At 39.2% G+C, this 18,970-nt stretch overlaps 1 protein-coding gene across 15 annotated transcripts in view; it reads right to left on the bottom strand.

The window, feature by feature from the left end:
* NCOR1 (nuclear receptor corepressor 1) overlaps positions 1 to 18,970 on the bottom strand; it is a 218,119-nt gene that overhangs the window by 135,013 nt on the left and 64,136 nt on the right. For 8 of the 15 annotated variants that reach the window (XM_060203136.1, XM_060203140.1, XM_060203137.1 and 5 more), the window contains exons 6-9: positions 12,642 to 12,755; positions 3,098 to 3,154; positions 787 to 839; positions 428 to 454 (exon numbers count right to left, since the gene is read on the bottom strand). In XM_060203136.1, the coding sequence (XP_060059119.1) occupies positions 428 to 454; positions 787 to 839; positions 3,098 to 3,154; positions 12,642 to 12,755 (251 nt within the window). The remainder of the gene's footprint in view (positions 1 to 427; positions 455 to 786; positions 840 to 3,097; positions 3,155 to 12,641; positions 12,756 to 18,970) is intronic. The other 7 variants (XM_060203139.1, XM_060203147.1, XM_060203148.1 and 4 more) reach the window with 3 other exon arrangements.

Raw genomic sequence — 18,970 nt, 5'->3', positions numbered from 1 at the left:
ACGTTTCTGTTACAAAATAGCAATAATTCATCTAAAATCCTCTTAAAGTGTGATAACTTTATCTATCTAGCTTCCTCCCTTTAATCAAATCAAGAAATTAGGTTTTCCTTTCACTTGTTTTCTTATTCCAAACTCTGCATTCATAAAGGCCTGGTATTTAGGATGAGCAAGGCTAAAGCAAACTACATTCTGGAGCTGTCACCTCACCCATGTGAGGTGACTGAGCGCTTCCAAGGCACCAGGACATAAATGACAGAATGGTCTCCAAATACCGTCAATAGCAAGAGTCATGGAAGGGATTTCCCTAGAATAGGATTTTGAATAATGATAAAATGATCCGTGGCACTTCTACTTTGCAATGGCAGATGTGGCTTGGTGGGGGACGGTGTCATCACTAGTCTTAAATGAAAAAGCTTCATTATCTTACTTCATCATGCGCCTTGCAGGTACTCCACTGGAAAAAAGACAAAACAGGAGGCAAAAAATTCAAGCCTCAAGGTAAGCCATTTCAATGTTAAGTATCCACCTTTTTTTTTACTAGCAGATTATAAAACCAGCTAGTTTTATGCAATAATTTCTTTCTTTTTTTTTTTTTTGGCCTCGGAAATTCAAAGCTGTTACCCCAACCCCCAAGAAGCCAGAGGAAGATAATGTAAAGTAAAACAACTGCAAATTACACAAATTTAAAACACACTATATTATAATAATGTCTGAAGATAACATAAAAATGATCTCTTTACAGAATATGATTTTAAACTGAAAACTCTAAAGATGACTAATACTTACGTCTTGATGTTCTCATGGTACACCTTGGTATCTGATGGCTGGTTATAGAGTGGCTAGAAAATAAATTAAACATTTATATATAAAATGCTATACATATGCATGAAAAGATAATGGAGTAACCCCATCTCCGAATTATACCACTCTTGTAAATTGTAAGCCCATGGTGTCCCTTAATAAATATCTTTGTTAGCAGATTCTTAATCTATTTTTATAATGTGGCAGTGGAGACTCAATGTAGAGCTTCAAATACATTTGACACCACTGAATGACCATTGCTCATCTCTGACTTATGGTAGGGCTGAGAACTGAACTTTGGACTTCTAGTGCCTCAGATATGAAAGTTGATTAGGCAAACCACTATGCTATTTCCTCCAGCCCCCTATTATTATATTTTTTCCCTGCCTTTTATTTTATTTTTATTACCACCGTGGTTATTGCTGGGGCTCAATGCCAACACTACAAATCCACTGCTCCCAGAAACCATTTTTTTCCTTTTTTCTCCTTTTTCTTTTTTTCTTTTTTTTTTTTTAAATTTATTTATTCCCTTTTGTTGCCCTTGTTGTCTTATTGTTGTAGTTATTATTGTTGTTGTCATTGTTGGACAGGACAGAGAGAAACGGAGAGAGGAGGGGAAGAAAGGGAGAGCAAAGACAGACACCTGCAGACCTGCTTCACCGCCTGTGAAGCGACTCCCCTGCAGGTGGGGAGCCGGGGTTCGAACCGGGATCCTTATGCCGGTCCTTGTGCTTTGCGCCACCTGCGCTTAACCCGCTGCGCTACAGCCCGACTCCCTCCTTTTTCTTTCTATTACACTTGATAGGACAGAAAGAAATTGAGAGGGGAGAGAAGACAGAGATGAAGAGAGACAGAGAGACGCCTGCAAATCTGCTTCACCACTTGTGAAGCACTCTCCTGCAGATGGGGAGTGGGGGCTTGAACCCAGGTCCTTGGCACATGGTAATATATTCAGTTAAGTGGATGTGCCTGACCCCCACCTTTCTTTTTCCTTTTTTTTTTCTTCTTTTTTTTTTAGAGGAGGGGGAAAAGAAAGGATTAGGAAGAGAGAGAATAGATACCACAGCACTGCTCCAGCATCCCATGACATCAAGGTGCTTCCATGTGGTGTTGGGGTTTGAACCCAGGACCCTGCCTCACTCATTGCAAGGCATGTGATCTGCATGAATTGGCTCCCAACCCCCACAGACTTAATTTCAAAGACAAAAGAAAAATAAACATCATCATCACCCTGTGAATATGATTCAAAGGGCTATTATTGTTCTAACTTACTTATCTACCAGCTATTTCTGAGCAAAGGTAACCAATTGAAGCACCCTCTTTTTTTTTTTTTAATATTTATTTATTTATTTATTTTACCTTTTTTTTTTTTTTTGCCCTTGTTTTAATGTTGTTGTAGTTATTATTGTTGTTACTATTGATGTCATCGTCATAGGATAGAGAAGTAGAGAGAAGAGGGGAAGACAGAGAGGGGGCGAGAAAGACACCTACAACCCTGCTTCTCTGCCTGTGAAGCGATTACTCTGCAGGTGGGGAGCAGGGGCTCCAACTGGGCTCCTTACTCTCGTCCTTATGCTTTGTGCCACATGTGCTTAACCCGCTACGCTACTGCCTGACTCACTACAGTCTTCTTCTTTTATTATTTAACCAGAGCGCTTCTCAACTCTGTTTTATGGTGGTATGGAGGACTGAACCTGGGACTTTAGCGCCTCAGGCATGAGAGATTCTTTGCATAACCATTATGCTATCTATCCCTGGTAGACACCCCATGCTTTTAAACTATCACTTTTTTTTCACCAGTTACATCTCATTCAAACCAAGTAAATGGGGGGGCCGGGTGGGACACACTTGTTTGAGTGTACACATGTTATAGTGCTTGAGGACCCAAGTTAGAACCCCAGTCCTCAATTGCAGGGAAAAAGCTTTGCGAGTGGTGATGTAGTTGAATGCAAGTGTCTCTCTGTCTCTCTCTCCCTCTCTATCATCCCCTTCCCTCTCAATTTCTGGCTGGCCCTATCCAATAAATAATTAAAAAGATAGTTAAAACAATTAAGCGCAAGGACCCGCATAAGGATCCCAGTTTGAACCCGAGCTCCCCACCTGCAGGGGAGTCGCTTCACAGGTGGTGAAGAAAGTCTGCAGGTGTCTTTCTCTTCCCCTTCTCTCTCCACTTGTCTCTGACCTATCTAACAATGATGACATCAATAACAACAATAAAAAACAACAAGGGCAACAAAAGGGAAAATAAATAAAATAAATATTAAAAAAAGAAATGAAAAAGTAGTTTAGTACTTACCAATTCAACTTTTGGTCCAAGACCTTCAAATATTTTGTGAGCTTCTTCTGCTTTTTTCTAGAGATAAAGACATTACTATACAGTTAAAAATTTTATCATTCAAGTGTAAAATCTACCTATTTAAAGGCATTTACCTGAACACTAATATAAAGCTAGCCACCCTAATTTTCCAGATATTCCCTTACATTTGGTCTGGTCCTCCCAAGACAATTGAAGCTATTTTCATAGCAGCACTGAGTGCTAATTTTTAAGCTGACAGTTTTATAAGGCCATTGAAGGGTATTATAAGTAATCAAATGGCCTTTGGTAGAAAAAAAAAAAGGTTTCTAACCCATTCTGTACGGTAGACTGAAGTATATTTACTACTACGTCAACTCTCAGAAAATAACACTTAGGTGAAATAGTCTCTCTGTCTGTATACCCCTCTATTTTCCCCTCCCCTCTCAATTTTCTGTCTCTATTCAATAAATAAAATATAGTTTCAAGGGAGTCGGGTGGTAGTGCAGCAGGTTAAGAGCAGGTGGTGCAAAGTTCAAGGACTGGCGTAAGGATCCCGGTTCGAGGCCCCAGCTCCCCACCTGCAGGAGGGTTGCTTCACAGGAAGTGAAGCAGGTCTGCAGGTGTCTACTTTCTCTTCCCCTCTCTGTCTTCCCCTCCTCACTCCATTTCTCTCTGTCCTATCCAACAATGTCATAATAACAACAACAATAAAAAACAAGGGCAACAAAAGGGAAAATAAATATTTTTAAAAATATTGTTTTTAAAAGAAAATAGATATATAACATTCCAGATATAACACAAAATACTTGAGCCTCGTAATACTACAAATCAATGTTGCAATAGAAATGTATGTGGTCCAGGAGGTGGTGTAGTGAATAAGGCATTAGATTCCCAAGCATGAGGTCCTAAATTTAATCCCCGGCAGCACATGTACCAGAATGGTGTTTGGTTCTTTCTCTCTTCCCTAGCATTTTTCATGAATAAAATGAGTAAGAAATGTGTTTAAAAAAACATTAAAGGAGGGGGTCGGGGCAGTGGGTTAAGCGCATGTGGCGCAAAGCGCAGGGACCTGTGTAAGGATCCTGGTTCGAGCCCCCGGCTCGCCACCTGCAGGGGAGTTGCTTCACAGGTGGAGCAGGTCTGCAGGTGTCTATCTTTCTCTCCCCCTCTCTGTCTTCCCCTCCTCTCTCCATTTCTCTCTGTCCTATCCAACAATGAACGACATCAACAATGGCAATAATAATAACCATAACGAGGCTACAACAACAAGGGCAACAAAAGGGGGGGGGGAATGGCCTCCAGGAGCCGTGGATTCATAGTGCAGTCACTGAGCCCAGCAATAATCCTGGAGGGAAAAAAAAATATTCAAGGAAAAAAATAACTGATGAGAGATTTAGTAAGTCAAAGGCATTGACAGAGTTATTGGGTTGAGGAAGAAAGGAGCCACTGTATCTTGGATGAGAGAGATTTTATAAAGACAAACAGTCCCCAGACATAAAAAAGAAAGAAATGCCCACTATTAGAAAATAAACCTTCAGGGAGTCCGGCGGTAGCGCAGCGGCAGAGGGCTAAGCACATGTGGCGCAAAGCGCAAGGACTGGCACAAGGATCCCAGTTTGAGCCCCTGGTTCCCCACTTGCAGGGGAGTCGCTTCACAAGCGGTGAAGCAGGTCTGCAGGTGTCTGTCTCTCCCTCTCTCTGTCTTCCCCTTCTCTCTCCATTTCTCTCTGTCCTATCCAACAATGATGACATTAACAACAACAAAGGCAACAAAAGGGAATAAATTTAAAAAATATTTTTTAAAAAAGAAAATAACCCTTCAAACATTTTAAATACATATATATATATTCCCCTACCACCAGCACTAGGATTATCTCTATGGCTTGGTGCCTGCATGACAAATCTACTGCCATAAGCCTTTCCCCCCCACCCCTTCCCCTTCCCTTTTCCCCTTTGGATAGGATGAAGAAAAAAGGGGGAAGGGGAGGGGAGATACAGAGATACCTGCAGCATTGACTCACCATTCATGAAGCTTTTCCCTTGCAGCTTAAGCCTAGGTTCTTGCACATGGTAGCATATATGCACTCAGCTAGGTGCATCACTGCCCAGGCCCTCTTTAATATAATTTTTACAACAGAAAATATCATAGTGACTGATTTTTACTGTATTAAGCTAAGGTGATCTATGAATGAATTTATTTTCTAGTTATAAGTTTTCTCCTTAGAAACAAAGAAAACATAACAGAAGCAACTGGTGGCACAGCTATATACAAGATGCTGGGTATTATACAACAAATCCTAACAAAGGGACTTTGCAAAGTTAACCCAATTACCAAACAATGTGATGATAACAATAACTATCCATTGTCTTCTTGAACCCTAAGACAGCAGGAACCTCACATTTCCACTATAGAGCCTATATTTCCCCAGTCCTGGAACCTTAGGGTGGGGCCCACTTTCCTGAATGCTTCTCTCAATTCATATCAAATAATACTGCATCCGCCGATCGAAACCTAATCAACGCAACGACTGCCACCCCAGCATGCTTCACTTCAGACTGTGTCCAGAGACTTCAGGTGTGGAATGACAACCCTTCAGCTTCATCACTTGGGTGAGACCTTTCCTTTCATAGTATTCTCTAATTCCATTCCAGGCGGTCTACTCCCCAATAAAGTCCCCAAACCTAGATATAGACCAGGTCCCCTGAGATAGAGACACATATCCATAAACCAGGGAAAAATATATATCTGAAAGCAGAAGTACACAAGAGTCTGCAGAGAGTACCCGCCAACACTTCATCTACACTATTCCAGCCTTTAGGTCCATAATGGTTCAACAATTTGTTTAGCTTTGTATGTTAACTCTCTTTTCAGCACCAGGTTATGGATGCCAGCATGATGCCGACCAGACTTCCCTGGACTGACCACCCCACCAATGTGTCCTGGAGATTTGCTTCCCCAGAGACCCACCCTACTAGGGAAAGAGAGAGGCAGACTGGGAGTATGGATCAACCAGTCAACACCCATGTCCAGTGGGGAAGCAATTACAGAAGCCAGACCTTCCACCTTCTGCAACCCACAAAGACCCTGGGTCCATGCTCCCAGAGGGATAGAGAATAGGAAAGCTATCAAGGCGAGGGGAGGGGATGGGATATGGAGATCGGGTGGTGGGAATTGTGTGGAGTTGTACCCCTCCTATCCTACGGTTTTGTTAATGTCTCCTTTTTTAAAATAAAAAGAAAGAAAGAAAGAGAAAGAAAGAAAGAAAGAAAGAAAGAAAGAAAGAAAGAAAGAAAGAAAGAAAACATATTGAGATATATCTCAATATGTTGCAGTTATAGCTGAGAATGACTGATTGCTGTAACAATAAAATTTACTTTGATTAAAAAGAAAGAAAAATGTCTTCTTTACAGTCCAGTCCTTTTCCCAGAGGCCACTTCTTTTCTTGTCATTTTCTTCCACCATTGAATTGTCCACCTTATATTCATTCTCTTATTTTATACTAGCTATTTTTTTACAGAATGATAACCATTCCATATTAGTACTTATAGATCTGCTTCATTTTTAACATCCCATAAAGTAATTCAAAGTATAAACAACAGCATTAAAATTTAGTTAAGAAGTCTTCTATTCAGACAACCCCACCAATGTGTCCTGGAGCTCGGATTCCCCAGAACCCCGTCCCATTAGGGAAAGAGAGAGGCAGGCTGGGAGTATTGATTGACCTGTGAACACCCATGTTTAGCAAGGAAGCAGAAGCCAGACCTTCCACCTTCTGCATCCCACAATGACCTTGGGTCCATACTCCCAGAAGGTTAAAGAATAGGAAAGCTATCAGGGGGAGGGGATGGGATATGGAGTTCTGGTGGTGGGAATTGTGTGGAGTTGTACCCCTCTTACCCTATGGTTTTGTCAGTGTTTCCTTTTTATAAATAAATAAAAAAATTTAAAAAAGATAAAGAAAACAGCTAGATTGGCTTACTCAAAAGTCTTTAGTAGTAGATTTTTTTTTAAATAAAAACAGAATTTTAAAAAATCTTTATTTGTTGGACAGAAGCAGTCAGAAATTGAAAGGGAAGGGGGTGATCGAGAGGGAGGGAGACAGAGACACCTACAGCACTGCTTCACCACTTGTGAAGCTTTCCCCCTGCAGGTGGGCACTGGGGGCTTGAACCTGGGTCCCTGCGCACTGTAATATGTTCACTCCACCACCTGGCCCCTAGATATTTTTTTACATGCCATTTTCAAATGTAAGATAATCTAGACCAAAGTGTTAACTAATAGAATTTTCATTAACATAAAAATGAAGTAAAACAAAGTTGGACACTAAAGATGCTTAAATTAGAATTGCATGGTTGGCAAATGTGTCAGTGGTTCTTAAATCGTCCTTTTGTTCCCTACTCAGTTTCCTGGTTTTTTTGTTTTGTTTGTGGTGCTTTGCTTTTTTTTTTTTTTTTAAGGAGAGGGATATAACTGTAGTGCTATTCTGGCATATGTAATGCTAAGGATCAAACTCAAGACCTCATGCACACATGTTGAGGGTTCTGCCCACTGCAGCACTATCTGGGTCACTTACATCCAACATATTTTCATTGGAAACCAAGGTTCTCTGCTGCAAGGACTCACATCTCAATGTAGCTGTGACTAGGAAAGTCTTCAGAGCTTCTGATATACCACAAAAATGAAAATGAGCGTCAATCCATAGTCTCCCAAGTGTAAAGACAATCCCTTAAACATTCTTTTCATCTCTCTGATCACCCATAATGGTCCAATTTTTTTTCATTTTTATTTATGACTGGATAGACACAGAGAGAAATTGAGAAGGAAAGGGGAGATAGAGAGCGAGAGAGACAGAGAGACACTTGCAGCCCTGCTTCAACACTCATGAAGTTTTCCCCCGGGGGCTCAAACCTGAGTCCTCATACACTGTAATGTGTGCACTTAACCAGGTACACCACCGCCTGGTCCCCATGATCCAACATTTTAGTATATATTCTATGACTAAAATTATGTTTAACTAGGGTAGGAGGCACAAAATGGGGGTATACACTTTCCAAACTCCAAGCAACTTCAATGTTACTGAGATGAGAAATAGACATTAAAATGTTGAACACAAAAAAAAATCATCCTTTTTCTATAGTAATTCTGAAGACATATTATTTAAAAATATTTTTTAAACTTACATTTGGAAAGGTAACAGCAATTTCAACTTTAAAGCTCTAGAGTGGTACTCTGGTTCTCATTCTCCTTTCTCTTTCATTTATAAATCACTCCTCAAAAAAAAACAACCCAAGAATCTGAAGAATCTGTTTATAGACTAAATGAGTCTTAGAGTGATATTTATTTGCCACCATGATTATTGCTGGGGCTCAGAGGGGAGAGGGAGACAAATGGAGAAGAGATAGACATCCTCAGACTTGCTTCACTACTTATGAAGCATCTCCCTTCGCTGGGGAGTGGGGGCTCAACTCTGGGTCCTTGAACATGATAACGTGCACTAAAAAAAAAAAAAAAAAAAAAAAATCACCACTACCCAGCCCCTTAATGGGAAATTTAAATATGATGCAAGACAATTTTTCTCTCAAAAAGCCAACCTATTTAGCTACTTTTTTAGACTGATTTTTGCCAGGGCACTGCTCAGCTCTAGCTTATGGTGGTGTGGGGGGACTAAACGTGGGACTTTGAAGCCTCAAGAATAGTCTTTTTTTAATATTTTATTTATTTATTTTCCCTTTTGTTGCCCTTGTTTTTCTTATTGTTGTTGTTATTGATGTCACTGTTGTTAGATAGGAGAGAAATGGAGAGAGGAGGGAAAGACAGAGAGGAGGACAGAAAGATAGACACCTGCAGACCTGCTTCACCACCTATGAAGCAGCGCCCCTGCAGGTGGGGATCTGGGGGCTCGAACCGGGATCCTTACAACGGTCCTTGCACTTTGTGCCATGTGCCCTTAGGCCACTGAGCTACCACCTGACTCCCAAGAATAGTCTGTATATGCATAATCATTATGCTATTTTAATGAAAACAAACAACCAAGTCACTGCTCAGCTCTGGGATATGGCAGTAGTACTAGGGATCAAACCTGAGGTTTCAGACTCATAAGTCCTCTGTTCTAATGCTGAGTATCATTCAAGACATTTATTTATTTATTTATTTATTTATTTATTTATTTATTTATTTATTTTTGCAGTGCCAGGAAGTCAACCAAGAACCTGAACCATACATATATCATTCTGCTAGGCTGCCTCTTGGCCTAATGTTTTAAATTCTGCAATTTTTTTTTCAGTTGCCACCAGGGTTATTGCTGGAGTTTGGTGCTTGCACAACAAATCCACAACTCTTGGTTAGCACTTTTTTTTCCTACTTTTCTTTTTTCTATTTGATAGGAGAGAGAAAAACTGAGAGCAGAGTGGGAAACAGGGAGAGAGTCATCTGCAGTACTTGCTTCACCATTTGTGAGCTTAAACCCCAGTCCTTGCATACGGTAAAGTGTGTACTTAATCAGGTACAGCACTGCCCAACCCCCTAAATTCTGTATTTTTAAAGACAGAGACACATGAAAGTGTGGTTTCACCATCCACAGAGTTCAGTTGATGCTATCCTTAGTGCTCTTGTGATGTAGGGCTTGAACCTAGGCAGTCAACTCCTGGAATCGAAGTCAACTCTAACATTAACAGTCATTTTGGGATCTTTTTAGCCAACTAACTTTATAAATAAAAAAAAGCTTGTGTAAAATTAAACAAAATTATAATCCCTCTTCAGTGTCAGCAGGCATAATTCCCAATCAATATAAACTGTTGCCAAACACAGAACCAGGGGAAGATATACTCTTACTATCACCCATCTCTCCTTGTCCTTAGTGTAGCAACAAACGGTCAGACACAAAACAGGTGTTGAGGGCCTAACAAAAGGCAATGTGGTGAGGAAGGAAAAGCACTATGAAGTAAGGGGTTAGAGAGCCAGTGTACTGGACTCAATTGTATTTCCATCACTCCCTTCCAGTAACCTTTGAGGCAATGTGATGGCTGCATAGTACAAGCAAGCATATAACTAGTAATAGAGTAAACCAAAAGCACATTTTTTGAGAGATAATTTCTACAACTAGTGTGGTGATAATCATCTTAATTTTAAGTCTCTACAAAGTACAGGATGTAAATTCTAAAATAGGAAGATGAGTAAATGGTGTTTTCCAAGTACTTATAAATGTTTGTCATACTAATTAATGAAACTCAAATTAAATTTTCTACCAGTTCATGTTGAAGTTTTTAATGTGCACATCCTAACCAGGCAGCCACAGAATTCACTAACATTGGAATTCTTTATAAGGCTTATAAGGTAAGGCTAACTGAGAAATTCAACCAGTGAATTTTGTTTTTATATTTTATTTATTTATTTTCCTTTGTGTTGCCCTTGTTGGTTTTATTGTTGTAGTTATTATTGTTGTTGTTACTGATGTCGTCACTGTTAGATAGGACAGAGAGAAATGGAGAGAGATGGGGAAGACAGAGAGGGGGAGAGGAAGACAGACACCTGCAGACTTGTTTCACCGCCTGTGAAGCGATCCTCCTGCAAGTGGGAAGCCAGAGAATGGAACCGGGATCCTTGTGCAAGTCCTTGCACTTTGCGCCATGTGTGCTTAACCGCTGCGCTACCATCCAACTCCCCAACCAGTAAATATTAATGAGTTCAATTTATTTGAACAGTCAGGATGGGGAAGATAACATAATATAACCAGAGACTCTAATTCCTGAGGCTCTGAGGTGCCAGGTTCAGTTCCCCTTACTATCATAAGCCAGAGATGAGCAGTGCTCTGGTTTAAAAAAAAAAAAAAAAAAAAAGGAGGGGAAGGGATAAAAGTTATTCTGAGAAAAACTCAATGGGCCCAGGTGGTGGCACACCTGGTTAAGCACATACACCTTGGGGGGGGGGGGGAGATTCATGAAGTAGAAGTGATGAAGTAGAGCTACAGAGGTCTCTCTATCTCTTTCCCCTCTCAATTTCTCTGTCTCTCTCCAATAATAAATAAAATTTTAAAAAAAGACAAATTAAACATTTTATTTTATAAAATGCTTTTCAATTGCTATCAGCTATAATCTTCATTTAATTTATCCCTGAGTTCACAAGCTGGCCACAAAGCCCATCAACTTAATATTTTATTTTTTTAATAAGGGTGGGAGGCAGGGACAATCCCATACACAATTTCACCTCTCACTTTAACTGAGTTTCTGGTGAATATAAACAGAATAAGTTATTAATAAAATTGAGGTCTACTACTACAAATATGAAAGAAGAAAAATGTTTATAAGCCCCAAGAAAGAAAGAAAGAAAGAAAGAAAGAAAGAAAGAAAGAAAGAAAGAAAGAAAGAAACAAAGAAAGAAACAAAGAAAGGAAGAAAGATAGAAAGAAACTGCAGTCTGGGAGATGGTATGGTGGACAAAGCATTGAACTCTCAAGTATAAGGTTCTCAGTCTGATCCTTGAGACTTTCTCTCCTATCTCTCATTAGTAAATAAAAAATAAAAATCTTTAAAAGAAGAAGAAAGTCTACCTAGAAGTCAACTAAGATTCAAGCCATAGCTGATAATGCAAATTATTTTGATATTTAAAGTCATATTTCCACTAGAATGTAAACTGTGTCATTAAATGCATATTATAAAATGAAAAACTACAGAATGGTTGCTTTGTATTATAAGTTACCATACTCAGGGTGAGGGTAGGTGAGGGTAGGTAGCATAATGGTTATTCAAAAGGAATCTCATGCCTGAGGCTCCAAAGTCCTGGGTTCAATTCCCTCACACCACCATGAACCAGACCTGAGCAGTGCTCTGGTTAAAAAAATATATTAAGTATAAATAAATATTAAAAATAAAAAATAATAAGTTAACCATACTTGCCTGCCACTATTTGTAGAAGAGAGATTAAACTCGCCAAATTACACTCTAAGTGGTATTTATAGAGTATAACCTAAAATATTAAGTAACTTAGGATACAAATATTAACTTTTTTTTCCTAAATAAAAGGAAAAAGCGCCAAGCTTTAGTCAACCAAAGTTTAAGAACATTAAAAATCGTGCAGCCCCGGTTCGGGCCCCCAGCTCCCCACCTGCAGGGGAGTTGCTTCACAAGTGGTGAAGCAGGTCTGCAAGTTTCTATCTTTCTCTCTCCCTCTCTGTCTTCCCCTCCTCTCTGTCCTATCCAACAACAATGGCATCAATAATAACTATAACAATAAAACAACAAGAGCAACAAAAGGGAATAAATAAATAAACATTAATGAAAAAAATTATGCAGCCCCAAAGATGGAACAGTGGGTCACGTGCTGCACAAACATGGAGTCCTGAGTCAATCTCTGGCAATACACGTGCCAGAGTGATGTTCTAGTTCTCAAACTCTTCTCCTTGCCCTCAATAATTAATAAATAAATCTTAAAAAAAAAAGCAGCAATCATATTTTAACACAACCAACACTACTAGAGGACACACTGATAACTAGAAAAGCCAGTCAGGTAGTTGTAAAGGCTTGTGCAATCAGAATAGCATCAGCTTACCCGATTCTCATCATAAATAATTTGGACAATACTGCGGTGCTTCTGCTCCACAGGAGGAGGGGACACAGGCTTCTCTGGCTCAGGAGGTTTAGCTGCTTCTTCTTCAAGCTGTTGCTAAGAGACCCACAGAAAGGGAGAGTCAGGCATCTGCTACATGTTACTCCACCAGTAATTAATCATCAGAGATAACACTAGCTACTGAGTAATGGTTTGCTGATTCCATAGCTGAATCTAGCGTCTAGTAGACTCAAAGGCTCCACAAATCCAATCAGATGTTTGTTGAATTAATAACCAAATTACACCATGATATACACACATACATACATACATACATACATACATACATACATTAAAAGATTTGGGTAGGGAGTGGAGCTCAGGTCCTGGAATGTGATGGCAGAGGAAGACCTAGGTGAGGGATTAGAGTGTCATGTGGAAAACTGAGAAATATTATACATGTACCAACTACTGTATCTTACTGTTGATTGTAAACAATTAATCCCTTCCATAAAGAAAAATGAAACGTCTGTCACAAAATGTGACAATCTGGGAAAAATGATTATGTAATATGGATACACAAATTACTTGTGTCTGTTAAGGAAAGTACAGTAAAATGATAATTTAAGGATTAATCCTTAATTCAACATACCATGTCCTCATCCCCATCCCATCATGCTTGTCTTTCTTAGTCAAGAAGCACTAGCAAAAAAAAACATAAAATATGGACTGATGTGAATAATACAGCAGAGAGTTATCTGTTATTTTGACTGGGTTTGAGCCTTAGTGTTATCCTTTCCAAGTGGTGAGATCCTACAACACTTTCTAGATCCTGACTTAAACTCTGAGCAGTTTCTAAACCACCAATACGTAAAACAAAAGTATTAATCCCACCTGCCATATATATAAGTTTTCTTACATCTATAAAAACTCAATATATATGATCTATACTTACTTTGGAAGTAAGCAGGGACTTTGTCAGTTTAATTCACACCCCACCTCCCCCCAGATAAATGTTATAACTTGTCAGGTGAATCAAGTGGAAATTCACTAAGACTGAAAAATACATAAATAAAAATACATTAAGGGAAATTTTAAGTATATAAAAGGTCGAGAAAAATTACCAGTAGTACTATGTAAGAATGACAGTCAAGGAGTGGGGAAAGATAGCATAATGGTTATACAGACTCTTGAGGCATGAGATTTTTAAGTCTCAGGTTCAATCTATCAACCACTATAAGCCAAAGCTGAGCAGTGTTCTGGTTATATATATATATATATATATATATATATATATGAATGGCAGTCTCTTAGACATGCAAGTAAAATGAGGCTAAGAAAAAGCCATGTGTAAGGTACTAGACTTAAGCCCATCTATCTACCACTGACAGCACCAGGAAGCCTCCACAAATGGTGAAGCAACAATGAAGTATCTTTCCCCACTCTCTCTCTCTGTGCTGTTCTCTACCTCCTCCAAATAATAAAGAATTTTAAAAATTTATGGGCATATTACAAATTTAATTTAATTCAATAAATTAAAAGACAATGAGAAAGAAAGTTCTTGTCATGCACACAGCTCAGATTTGAAGCCCAGAACTCGAGAAAGTGAACCAGAGGAGGCACAGGTGCTATGATATTACTATTATCTCTTCTTTCAATGTCCCTTTGTCTCACTCTTTTTCTCTCAACCTGAATGAAAATATAAGTCAGCACATGTGCAAGGCCTCAATTCCAAAAAAATGAATAGAGAGCATTTTAAAAAAGGCAGGGAGTCGGGTGGTAGCATAAAGCGTAAAGCGCAGGTGGCGCTACGCAAGGACCGGAGTAAGGATCCTGGTTCAAGCCCCCAGCTCCGCACCTGCAGGGCAATCAGTTCACAGACAGTGAAGCAGGTCTGCAGGTGTCTACCTTTCTCTTCCCTTCTCTATCTTCCCCATCTCTCTCCATTTCTCTCTGTCCTATCCAACAATGATGACATCAATAACAACAACAGTAATAACGACAACAATAAAACAACAAGGGCAACAAAAGGGAATAAATAAAATATTTTTTAAAAAGGCAAAGGAGTACTTTTTAAAAGGAACCAAGCAGTAGGTAGAGGTGCAGCTCAGTTGTTAGAGCATACAACTTGCATGTGTAGTTCTCTGGATATTTATTTATTCATATTGAATAGACAGAGAGAAATTGAAGGGAGAGATACAGAGAGACACCCAAAGCTCTGATTCACCAGCTGTGAAGCATTCCTCCTGCAGGTTGGGACCAGAGGCTTGAACCCAAGTCCTTGTGCATGATAGTGTTGAATAAAAATTAAAAGAATAGGAAAAGGAAGAGGAGGCGGAGAAAGTGAAGGAGGAGGAGGAGGAGGAAAATTAAGAAAGAGGAAAAAAAAAGAAGAGGAAGAAAGAGAGGGAGAGGAAGAAAGCGTTCTTCAGGCCACAATAGCTGGAAACTTCTCTAGTCTAGACAACATCAAAGACATAAAGGGTCAAGAAGCCCAGAGGGCCCCAAACAGAATTAGCCCAGACTTAAAGACACCAAGACACATCATACGTAGAATGGAAAGGAATAAAGATAAAGAAAGGATCCTGAAGGCTGCAAGAGAAAAACAAAGAGTCACCTACAGAGGAAAACCCATAAGATTAGCAGCACAAGAAAAAGCACAAAAACACTACAGGCCAGAAGAGTATGGCAAGATATATATCGAGTGCTCAATGAGAAAGGCTTTCAACCAAGAGTACTGTATCCTGCTAGACTGTCATTCAGACTAGATGGAGGCATCAAAACCTTCTCAGACAAGCAACAGTTGAAGGAATCAATTATCACCAAGCCTGCCCTGAAAGAAGTTCTGAAAGGTCTCCTATAAACAACCAGACCACCACAAATAGAACATATATCAAAACACTCTCAAACTCTGCTAAAATATCTTCAATCTTTGATAGCAATAAATGCCAATGGCCTGAATTCACCTATTAAAAGACACAGAGTAAGAAGATGGATCAGAAAACACAACCCAACAATATGCTGTCTACAGGAAACCCACCTAACTCAACAAGACAAACACAGACTCAAAGTGAAAGGATGGAAAACTATCATAAAGGCCAATGGCCCACAAAAAAGGGCAGGAACAGCTATTCTCATATCTGACACGATAGACTTTAAAATAGATAAAATTTGAAAAGATAGGAATGGACACTACTTAATGCTCAGAGGATCAGTCAATCAAGAGGACTTAACAATTATTAACATCTACGCACCCAATGAGAAGCCATCTAAATACATCAAACGTCTACTGAAAGAGCTATAGCAATATATTAACAGCAACACAGTCATAGTAGGGGACTTCAACACCCCACTCTATCAACTTGACAGATCATCCAGGCAGAAAATCAATAAAGACATGAGGGAGCTAAATGAAGAGATAGATAAACTAGAACTATTGGACATTTGCAGAGTCATTCATCCCAAGAAACTGGAATACACATTCTACTCAAATCCACATGGGTCATTCGCAAGGACAGACCATATGTTAGGCCACAAAGACAGCATCAGCAAACTCAAGAGCATTGAAATCATCCCAAGCATCTTGTCAGACCACAGTGGAATGAAACTAACACTTAACAATCAACAAAAGATTAGTAATAGTCCCAAAATGTGGAAGCTCAACAGTATACTCCTTAACAACTTCTGGGTCAAGAGGAAATTAAGGAAGAAATCAAAATATTTTGAGAGTTCAATGAAAATGAAGACACAAGCTATCAAAATATTTGGGACACAACTAAGGCAGTGCTGAGAGGGAAGTTCATAGCCATACAAGCACACATTAGGAAACAAGAAAAAGCACAAATAAACAGCCTGATTGCACATCTTAAAGACAAGACCTGGAAGAAGAAGAACAAAGGAACCCTAAAGCAACCAGAAGGACAGAAATCACTAAAGTTAGGGCAGAAGTCAATAACATTGAAAATAAGAAAACCATACAAAAGATCAATGAAAGGAAATGTTGGTTCTTCGAAAGAGTGAACAAAATCAGCAAACCTACAGCCAGACTCACAAAACAAAAAAAGGAGAAGACCCAAATAAATCAGATACTAAATGAAAGAGGAGATATCACAGCAGACACCGCAGAAATTCAACATATCATGTGAGGCTTCTATGAACAACTATATGCCACCAAGGTAAAGAACCTGGAAGAAATGGACGTTTTCCTAGGTACCTACCAACTTCAAAAACTAAGTAAAGAGGAAGTAGATAACATGAGAGGGCCCATCACAGCTAATGCAATTGAAACTGTCTTCAAAAATCTTCCCAAAAATAAAAGTCCTGGACCAGATGGTTTTACAAATGAATTCTACAAAAACTTCAAAGAAGAACTAATACCTCTAATTTAAAAAGTCTTCCAGAAGATTGAAGACACTGGAATACTCCCTGCCAGCTTCTATGAAGCCAACATCACTTTGATACCAAAAGCAAACAGGGACACAACCAATTTTTCTCCTAGGGATATATCCTAAGGAACCCAACATATCCATCCAAAAAGATCTGTGTACACACATGTTCTTGGCAGCACAATCTGTAATAGCCAAAACCTGGAAGCAACCCAAGTGTCCAACAACAGATGAGAGGCTGAGCAAGTTGTGGTATATATACACAATGGAATGCTACTCAGCTATAAAAAATGGTGACTTTCCCATTTTCAGTCAATCTTGGATGGACCTTGAAAAACTCATGTTAAGTGAAATAAGTCAGAAACAGAAGGATGATTATGAGATGATCTCACTCTCAGGCAGATGTTGAGAAACAAGATCAGAAAAGAAAACACAAGTAGAACTTGAACTGGAATTGGCATATTGCACCAAAGTAAAAGACTCTGGGGTGGGTGGGTGGGGAGAATACAGATCTAAGAAGGATGACAGAGGACCTAGTGGCGGTTGTATTAATATATGGAAAACTGGGAAATTTTATGCATGTAGAAACTATTGTATTTACTGTTGTATGTAAAACATTAATTCCCCAATAAAGAAATTAAAAAAAAAAGGCACATGGCATGAAACAAAGGACCTGTGTGGGTATTACAGTTGGGAGCCCCTGGTTCCCCACCTGTAAGGGGGTTACTTCAGGGGGGTGAAGCAGGTCTGCAGGTGTCTCTATCTTTCTCTCTCCATCTCTGTCTTCCCCTCCTTTCTCGATTTCTCTGTCCTACCCACTAACAGCAATGGCAACAATAACAACAACAATAAAGGAAAAAAAATGGAAAGAATAATAAGGGTTACAACGAGGGCAACAAAATGGGGAAAATGGTCTCCAGGAGCTGTGATTTCATAATGTAGGCACCGAGCCCCAGCAATAACCCTGGAGGCAAAAAAGAAAGAAAAGGAAGAAAAAAAGAAAGAAAAGCGAAAAAAAAAAAAATTCTGTACAATGAACAACACAAAAAAGACGGGGAGGAAAACAATTAAAAGATATGAAAAGAAGGAGTTTTGTAAAAGAGAAGAGAATGAATTTGAATTTTCATGAGTCTATAATAATAACTCAAATGCATCACTATAAAGACAACAAAATGAAAAGAAAAAAGATACTGAAAGTAACCTGGGGATAAAAAAAGATTATTCACAAAATAATAAATGTTGGACTAAGGGATGATACTTTGACAATGTAGTCAAGAGACAGCGGTGCACTGAGGAAAAAATAGTCACAGACCAGATAAAAACTTCTTTCAAAAACAGGCAGAAATAAAAGTCACTTCAGTGAGAAAAGATACTGTGTCCTTAAGGAGTAATGGATTAAACCAGTGAAGCAAGGAGGGAGATGAGTGAAAGATCACTGTCAGATGACCTCACTCACATGTGAAATCTAAATAACTGAAAAACAGACTGCTGGGGGGGGGGGACATCTAAATAGTTTCTTCATGAAAACTGATGGTTTTCTAAGTGGGCAGGGGTACAGGACTCTGGTGGTGTATGGGAAGTGAACTACAACACTGTAATTTTATAAACCATTCACAAAAAGTACTTTAGAAGGAAAAAAAAGTCACTTCAATCATGAAAAGCAACAACTGAATTTATCAGCAGTTTTTCACTAGAGGGAATTTCAATGGCTACACTTCAAGCAGAAGGACATATTCCCAAATGAGAAATCTGTGTTGGAGAATAAATGATAAGCAAATAAGATGAAGAATATATGGCTAGGGGCTGGGTGGTGGCGCACCTAGTTGAGTGCACGTTGTAATGCCCTCAGTCCCTACCTGCATAGGAAAAGCTTCACAAGAGATGAAGAAGTCCTGCAGGTGTCTCTCTGTTGCTCTATCTCCCCCTTCCTCTCAATCTCTAGCTGTC

Source organism: Erinaceus europaeus, chromosome 12 (genome assembly GCF_950295315.1).
Source record: "Erinaceus europaeus chromosome 12, mEriEur2.1, whole genome shotgun sequence".
NCBI lineage: Eukaryota > Metazoa > Chordata > Mammalia > Eulipotyphla > Erinaceidae > Erinaceus > Erinaceus europaeus.
Note: the sequence above shows the minus strand (reverse complement) of the source record. Positions and strands in the feature narration are given on the sequence as shown.